General features: G+C 57.1%; 2 protein-coding genes across 3 annotated transcripts; both read right to left on the bottom strand.

Moving 5' to 3' along the window:
- Window positions 1-286: 286 nt before the first annotated feature.
- Window positions 287-2753, bottom strand: S100A4 (S100 calcium binding protein A4). Its single transcript, XM_043456451.1, has 3 exons — window positions 2605-2753; window positions 1593-1748; window positions 287-585 (listed from the first exon to the last, which is right to left on the bottom strand). Exons 2-3 carry the CDS (start codon window positions 1731-1733, stop codon window positions 421-423), a joined length of 306 nt encoding a protein of 101 aa, XP_043312386.1. The 5' UTR covers window positions 1734-1748; window positions 2605-2753; the 3' UTR covers window positions 287-420.
- A 1247-nt stretch (window positions 2754-4000) lies between these two features.
- On the bottom strand, window positions 4001-7110 carry S100A3 (S100 calcium binding protein A3). 2 transcript variants are annotated; one of them, XM_043446369.1, is made up of 3 exons: window positions 6987-7110; window positions 4967-5106; window positions 4001-4507 (listed from the first exon to the last, which is right to left on the bottom strand). In XM_043446369.1, the coding sequence occupies exons 2-3, from the start codon at window positions 5099-5101 to the stop codon at window positions 4343-4345; spliced, it is 300 nt and encodes a 99-aa protein (XP_043302304.1). In that variant the 5' UTR covers window positions 5102-5106; window positions 6987-7110; the 3' UTR covers window positions 4001-4342. The 2 variants fall into 2 exon arrangements, with proteins under 2 accessions (XP_043302304.1, XP_043302297.1); XM_043446362.1 differs by lacking the exon at window positions 6987-7110 and adding an exon at window positions 5420-5517.
- Between the last annotated feature and the right edge of the window lie 821 nt (window positions 7111-7931).

Raw genomic sequence — 7931 nt, 5'->3', positions numbered from 1 at the left:
GGAGGTGAGATGGGTGAGAACACTGGCTAAGATCCTACAGCTGGGATGTTCCAAGCCTCTGGGGTCCCTTGCCCTGCCTTTGGCCCCATCCAGAGTCGATTCTTTCCGCCACACACACACACAGTCACCCGCATCCCTCTCCCACCCTCACTCGTCTGCTCTCCACTCCCCACAACACTACAACTCAACTCCAGCATCTTCCGTTACCCCCTCCCCACTGCCCCCGCATCGTACCCCTCAGGCCCCACCCCACGCCCCCAGAGTTTCTCAGACCATCAGCCTCATCGCTTTCAAGAATCTTTATTGAACTTGTTCAGTATTGTGCTCACGTCTGGAGGAGCCAGGGTGAGGTGATGTGCCCACCGCCAACAGGGAAGACCCCAGCTCCAGCCCCCCCACCCACCCACACCTGAGGACCCTTCATTTTTTCCGGGGCTGCTTATCAGGGAAACCTTCGAAGAACTCATTGCACATCATGGCGATGCAGGACAGGAAGACGCAGTACTCCTGGAAGTCCACCTCGTTGTCCTTGTTGCAGTCCAGGTTGCTCATCAGTTTCTGGAACGCAGCTTCATCCGTCCTTTTCTGCAGGAGGAAGAGGCTACGGGTGAAAACCAGAAGTGAAGTCTGGGTGGGGGAGTGGGGCAGAGCTAGGACTGGACGAGGTTGGCACCTCCAGATGGGCGCTCAGGAAGGCACCAGCACCCCTTGGCGGGCCTGGCTTTGGACCTCCAGCCCTAGGGGCTAAGCTACCCCTCAGATGAGGTCTGAGGACCCAGGTACAACTGGACAAAGGAGACCACAGCATCTTCTGCCAAGGTCATTTTAAGAGTCCAATTATACAATGGTCATGAAAGCAATGTATAAACAGCGTAAAGGTTGATACAGATGGCATCTGGAATTGCTCAGGAGAATTCTGTAGGTGTGTGAGTGTCTCCAGAGAACTATATCTTCACGTCTACAAGCCAAATAGAAATTCAAAAATGGTTTATGGGGCAGGGGGATGGTGATAAAATAGGAATATGAGACTAACAGATATACACTACTGTATATAAAAGAGATAAGCAATAAGGATTTACTGTATAACACAGGGAACTATATTCAATATTGTAATAACTTAGCATGGAGAAGACTCTGAAAAAACAGATATGTGTATATGTAGCTAAATCACTTTGCTGTACACTTGAAATGAACACACTGTAAATCAATGATATTTCAACTAAAAAAAGGAAGGCATACAACTTTCACAGAATCTTAAAAAAAAAACAAGAGGTTCATTGCTGGAGTGACGGCAAGAGCTCAACCATCCTAGTTCATGATCTCAGCTTTAAACACTGGGTACCTTGGGAAGTTACCTAGCCTCTCTGAGCATCCGTTTCCCTCCAGGGAAGTTGTACAGAGCACCGTACCCTGTCTGCTCACTCTGCCCTCTCTCTGAGGGTGCTAGCAAGTGAGCGGTGGGTGCCCACTGTGCTTTGGCCCCAGGCAGCCAGGGTAAGCTCTCTGCCCGGAAATTGCCCATGTCAGCAGCAGATGCCAGCTGTAGGTAGTGCTGAGCAGAGGACGGGTGCCTCCCAGGCAGTGTCACTCACCCCCAGGAAGCTGGGCAGCTCCCGGGTCAGCAGCTCCTTTAGCTCAGACTTGTTGAGTTTGAACTTGTCACCCTCCTTGCCCGAGTACTTGTGGAAGGTGGACACCATCACATCGAGGGCCTTCTCCAGGGGATATGCCATGGCAGCAGTCAGGAGCTAGGGGCAGGGTCACAGAGACAACCTTGTTTTCCCCACCCCACCCCCAGCTATGTATTTGGAAATGCCCCCCACTCCCATCCCTCGGGGAGCACATTGGTGACACTGCTCCCATCCAGAAAGGGGTTCAGCTCCTAGCGGGGGTGGGAAATTTATGCTTGAGGCAACAAACTCCTGCAGGGCCTGGTGCTCAGGCTCTGGGTTCCAGGCAGCCAGCTCCCCAGAAGCACTTTCTCCACCCTCACTTGGTCCATTCACTCAATCCTACTGGGCTCAGCCCACAGCAGCCCCACCCCAGCCCATTCTTTCCCCCTCCCAGCACTGGGCTGGGCGAGGCTGCTGGAGGATTGCCCAGGGGCCTAGCGGAAAAAACCAGTGCATAGGGAGGGGCAGGGTGAGGTGGCAGCAGCACGGATGCAGGGGAGGGACAGGGAGGCCACCCTCCCTTGGGCCGGGCTGCTGTGTGCAAGACCGAGGCTCCTAGGACATAACCAGCCAGAGCCCACAGTCGCCTTCCGCCTTCACTGTGCTTTCCACACCCAAGTGCGCCCCCCAGCAGACACCAGCCGTTGTGCACACCCACCAGTCACATGCACCACAAAACATCAGCAGCGACAACACACGCAAGCCCCAGCATCACAGAACCCCCCAGACAGCTCCCATCCAGCCACCTGCACCCTTGTTGTTCTTCCTTGAATGCACACGCACTTGTGCACACCACCCACCCCAGAGCCTCCACATCAGAATCTCACATCTGGACCTGTTTAGCACCTCTGGCCCCCACCTACCTCCCTTTCTCCTGGCCCCAGCCTCAGCCTGACCCCCCTTGCATGCCAGTCTGGCGACCACAACTCACCGAGAGAGAGGAAGTGCTGGGGAGAGATGATGGGGAGAGAGGAAGAATGGGGAGAACCCAGCAGTCTGACCTATTTATACCCGGGCCAGGCCCTGCCCATGGCAAGGGATGGGGGAGAACGGGACCCAGCCCTCCTATCGTGGGCTGATGTGGTGAACGCCACGGCCCCCCTCCACCCCCCTCCACCCGCCCAGCCTGGAAAGCCAGCTTCCTGCCCCAGCAGGCACAGACAGACACGGGAGAGCCCCAGGGGCACAGGCGGGGGCCTGGAGGGTGGGTGTGCACAGCTCAGCTTGAGTTTTAGGGAGCTGGGGCAAGGGACAGGTTGTGCCTGGGGTATGAGGGACAAGGAGGACGTGGTCCCACCAGGCAGCCAGCATAGAGGGGTGGAAGGTGGCAGGTGGGAAACTGCCCTGGAACGTGGCAGCCCAGAACACAGGGAGGGCACCTCAGGATCGGTGCTGGGGGCGGCTCATGCTGCCTTGCGCCCCTCCCCAAAGAGCTTCCTACTGTGTTGAGTGAGCACAGGGACGGGAGCTGGGGGTCTGGGAGGAGGAACAGGCTAACACCCAAAGGAGGCTTGGGGACACCCCAGGCACATCCTTGGAGAAAGGCACTGGATGCAGGAGTGATGGAATGGGGAAGGAGGGGTATGCCCTGGGGCTCAGGGAGGGACTGAAGAGACCTAGAGCAGTAGGGTGGCAGAGGGCTTTGGGAGGGGGCTTGAATTTGGGCTGGGTGTCAGGGATGAAGACGGCAGGTAGCAGAGGAAATTTAGAGGTGATGCAGCACAAAATGAGGGGAGGCAGGGATCAGGGGACCCTCCCGAGGTAAGGTATGAGCTCAGGGGTCGAGGGAGGGTCAGGAGTCAGGGGTTAAACCCCTCAGGTGGCTGTGGCTTCAAGGAGAGGAGTCTGCCTAAAGGTCTTTCTCCTTCCCCCTTCAACAGCAGAGCACCCATCCCCAGATGATCAGGGAGCAACACCCTGGTCCAACCCCTAATCTGATTAGTGCTGCATTCTGGGCTCTCATAGCCCAGGGCGGGGGAACAGACCCGCCCTCTCCCCTATAGCCCCACCCTCCTCCCGGAACAGCCGGTCTGGGGGACTGAGTTTGACCCCCCCCCTCACCTTCACAGCCCAAGGAAGCTTCGTCTTCAGAGACCCGCCCGACACAGACAGACAGACAAGAGAGCCCCCCACCCCACCATCCTCCCATGGACATTGTCCCCGAGTTGCCCCCATGCCTTCCTGTTGGACATTGGGACCATTTCATTTCCGCAGGGTCTGAAACTGCCCTCAACCTCCTGTCCTCCCGTGGAAAAGTCCAGGGCGGAGTGACGCCTCAGTGGGACTCTGATCCCAGGCCGTCGTCTCAGAAGAACCAAACGAAGCCAAGTGATGCCAGTTCTTTATTAGGAACAAAAGAGGCCTTTGCTGCCACAGTCTCTCTCCCAGACATGGTCTTCTGGGCCTTGACAGCCACCACCGCTGTGGCTGGTGGGGGGAGGCAGCGGCTGGCTCCTCTTCAGATCACTAGCTGTGATTCTGGGGATTGTCCCCTCATGTCTCCTGGACTCATGGGTTGGCACACCAGGGGCAAGCCTGGGAGATTCTAGAAGGAGGGGCCCGGGGGGCTGGGAAGGGGAGAGCTGATGTGCCCAGGATGACCTCGGGGCAGAGACGGAGCGGGTCCCGAGAGGACCCTGACCTCTGCCCTCCGACAGCTGCCCTGCCCATTACTGGGAGCAGGAGGGCTTCAGGGGGCTGTCCTTGAAGGACTCGTGGCAGTAGACGCAGAGGCAGGCGAGCAAGCGCATGTACTCCACAAAATCCACCTGGCAATCCTTGTTGGTGTCCAGGACACTGATGAACTGCTTGTACTCACACTCCCGAAGCGTCGTCTGTGTGGGGTGGGGCGGGCAGGGATGAGAAGGCAGGCTGAGGAGGGCAGGGCAGCCTGGTGCACACAGCCAGCTTCCCTCGCCTCCACGCCTCCTCCCCGCAGTGGTCCCAGCCATCAGCAACCCATGCCCCCTGGGGTCAACCTCAGCCTCCCTGTTCTGAGGATTCACCGTGTCAGTTCCCCTCCCAAATCCTCTTTCTCAGCTCATTCACCGACTGCCGACTGCGTGTCAGGCGTTCTTCACAGAGCTCTCACTCAGCCTTCCCAACTGCCCTGCCAGACAGTCTGGGAGGTGACTTTCTCCCACTTTACAGATGAAGAAACGGTTGTGCCCATTTCCCTCCCAGCATCCCTCCCCACAGTCTAACCTCCACCCCCTTGTGCCCCAGACTCAGAGCAGGGTCTCTTCGCAGACTCCAAGCAGTGCTTCCCTCGCGGGCTCAGCCCAGGTGCTCACCGGGGTCCAGGTAGGCAGCTCCTTCTCCAGGAGTTCCTTGAACTTCGCCTGGCAGAGCGGGTTTCCAGACAGCTGTGAATATTCCTGAAAGGTGCTCACGATAGTAGCCAACGCCTGCTCCAGAAGACTGGCCATACTGACTGTCATGGAATAAAGGTGGGACTCATGGCAGAAGCCAAGTCAGCCCCTCTTCTCATCTCTGCATTTTGAGTGTCCCAGGGACTGCGCCCAGACCTGGATTAACCCCCTACACACTTCCGGACCCACAAGCTCCCCCTCCTCTGAGCAGCCCTCCTTGACCACACCAGCTCCTCCTCATTTGTTTTCTGACCGCCCCCACCCTCTCCCACCACCATCACTCGTTCTATTTCTGGACAGAGGCCTTAATTGCCCAACATCACTGCAAACCCCTCAGGGAGAGTGCTCTCCCCCCCCGCCCCCCGACCCCGTTACCTCACTCCCCCACAGTGGTGGTAGTTTAGCCGCTAAGTCATGTTGGACTCTTTTGTGGCCCCATGAACTGTAGCCAGACAGGCTCCTCTGTCCGTGGGATTCTCCAGGCAAGAATACTGGGTTGCTATTTCCTTCTCCAGAGGATCTTCCCGATCCAGGGATCAAACCCTGGGTCTCCTGCCTTGCAGGAGGGTTCTTTGCCGTCTGAGCCACCAGGGAAACCCCCACCTATTTTCTCCATCTTTTCTCATCTGACACCCAACAATGGCTCAGTCCGGCTCTGCCTCACCCTCTGAGACACAGCCCCCTGACCCTAGAATCTTCCTCCCCTTCAGGACCCCAGAGCCCCTTCCATAGGAACCTGCATGGAGATCCTTGCTCTGGGCTCCCGGCCTCAGGCCCTTGGCAAAGCTGAGCATCCTTAGAGAGAGTCAGGTCTCAGAGGAACCCCTACAGTCTCACAACCACCCCCTCACCATCCCTTCTGCCCTGAATCCAGGGAAGCTGCATCCAAAGATCCACTATGCCTCTGACTAGCTATGCAGGTGAGGATGAGCATTTACCCAGTCTGGGTCTCAGGTGCCTTATCTGTGAAATGGGGTTAATCCCACCTCACAGACCTAATCAGGGACCTGAATCAGATGGTCTCTGGAGACAGCCAGCTCCAGTAGGGACCAATACATGATCTGCCCCAACTATGGCCATCCCCCTGACCCCTAAGGGTCTTGAGACAGAAGGCTCTGCAATCACCCCGTTCTGTTAGACGGGAAGCCCTCCCCAGCATTGCCCACCCACCCCCATTCCACTGGCCCCTCCCACCGCCCTCCTGGGAGATGCCTCCAGCCTGGGGAAACCCTAAGGCAGCCAGGAAGGCGTGTGTTGTTTCCACGTGAGCTGAGTGACTCACTCCTGGTTCCCCCAGGGGACAGGAGTCCTGCAGCATGTGGCAGCCTGGGCCAAGGCTCTCTCCCTCCCTAATGATTTGTCCTCTGCTGGGCCCTGCAGATGGTCAAGAGTAGGGAGAGAGAATGGGGTTAAGTGCTGCCTGGGGTTTAACGCTTTGCGACAGCCCAGGATTGGAGCGGAGTTCCGGGTTCCCAGGAGATGAAAGGGCCGTGATGGCAGGGAATAGGGAAATGCCGAGGAGCTGACCTGCCCTTCTGGGCTCCTGCCAGCCTGCCTGGCGCCACCACTGTGGCTTTTTCAGGAGCTTGGTGCCTGGGGACTAGAGGGAATCCTCTCTTGCCCGCCTCCCTGGCCCATTTCACCCCCTGGCAGGAATGAAGAGAGCGGGTTAAGGGGGGAGTTAACTATGGGCAACAGCAGTGGTTTAAGCCCATCTGTCCATCCCTCGGCTAGACCTCAGCTCTGCACACCCCTAAACCCAAGCTCCTCAGCATCGCCTTACTGTGCCTGAAACCCCTGAGTCTATCATCAGACTCCCCTCACCTCCCCAGTCCCTGCTGTGGTCACCCCTCTGGCCCCAAGCTCAGACCCTGAGCCAGGAGACAGAGCTCGGACTGACCAACACCCAGCCCAGGGCAGGACCCAAGCAGCTGGCACTCACCTCTGATGTTGACGTTTCAAGTGGAGGAACCTAGAGACAGGACATCCCTATTTGTAGCCTCCCGATGAAGGAAGGGAGTAATTATGGGGAGATCCAAGTAGGTCAAGCTCAGGATGCCCCCCAGGGGCTCCCCTGCCTCCTTCCCTGCCAACCCCTACTACAAGCCCCACTCACACACCTAGCCATGCACACATCAAAGGCTGCAGACACCACCACCTCTTCATTTTCCCTCTGCCCTCCCCCAGCGTTGGGAACAGGGCACGGCCTCCTGTCCATCTCCTTCCTGCATGGTTAGAGGAGACAGGTCATTCCACAGCCGCCCCCTACCTCTTCATGCTGAAGAGGCATCCACAGAAGACAAAATGAGGACACACTTTTGCCTCACCCCCAGAGAATCCCTGCGTCAGAGAGGATCTTGGTGAGCCTCTGGTTCAGACCCCCATTTATGGTGAGACCACTGAGCCCATCACTCTCCCTGCTGGATCCCCAGACCGACAGTCTTTGTGATGGGGGCATAGTCCTGGTGGCTCAGACGGTAAAGAATCTGCTTGCAATGCAGGAGACTGGGGTTCAATGCCTGGATCGGGAAGATCCCCTGGAGTAGGGAATGGCTACCCACTCCCATATTCGTGCCTGGAGAATTCCATAGACAGAGGAGCCTGGGGGTACAGTCCATGAGTTCACAAAGAGTCAGATACAACTGAGCTACTAACATTTTCACTTTCAAAGGGACAAAATAGGTGATTGAATAGGTAATCCCACTAGGGGATGGTAGGTAGAAAAAATATGGAAGACTCCTGAATGTTAATGATTACTCAAGAAAGCGGGTTTGTTGTTGTTTAGTCGTTAAGTCATGTCCGACTCTTTGCAACCCCATGGACTGTACCCTGCCAGGCTCCTCTGTCCATGGAATTTCCCGGGCAAGAATACTGGAGTGGGTTACCA

This window comes from Cervus canadensis, chromosome 2 (assembly GCF_019320065.1).
Source record: "Cervus canadensis isolate Bull #8, Minnesota chromosome 2, ASM1932006v1, whole genome shotgun sequence".
Classification (NCBI taxonomy): domain Eukaryota; kingdom Metazoa; phylum Chordata; class Mammalia; order Artiodactyla; family Cervidae; genus Cervus; species Cervus canadensis.
The sequence above is the reverse complement of the archived record's forward strand: the minus strand, read 5'-3'. Positions and strand labels throughout refer to the sequence as shown.

Coding starts and splice junctions, on each gene's coding strand:
- S100A4 (XM_043456451.1), bottom strand. CDS start 1,733: ATGGCATATCCCCTGGAGAAGGCCCTCGATGTGATGGTGTCCACCTTC. Junction 586..1,592: donor AGCTGCCCAGCTTCCTGGGG/GTGAGTGACACT, acceptor TTCCTCCTGCAG/AAAAGGACGGATGAAGCTGC.
- S100A3 (XM_043446369.1), bottom strand. CDS start 5,101: ATGGCCAGTCTTCTGGAGCAGGCGTTGGCTACTATCGTGAGCACCTTT. Junction 4,508..4,966: donor AGCTGCCTACCTGGACCCCG/GTGAGCACCTGG, acceptor CACCCCACACAG/ACGACGCTTCGGGAGTGTGA.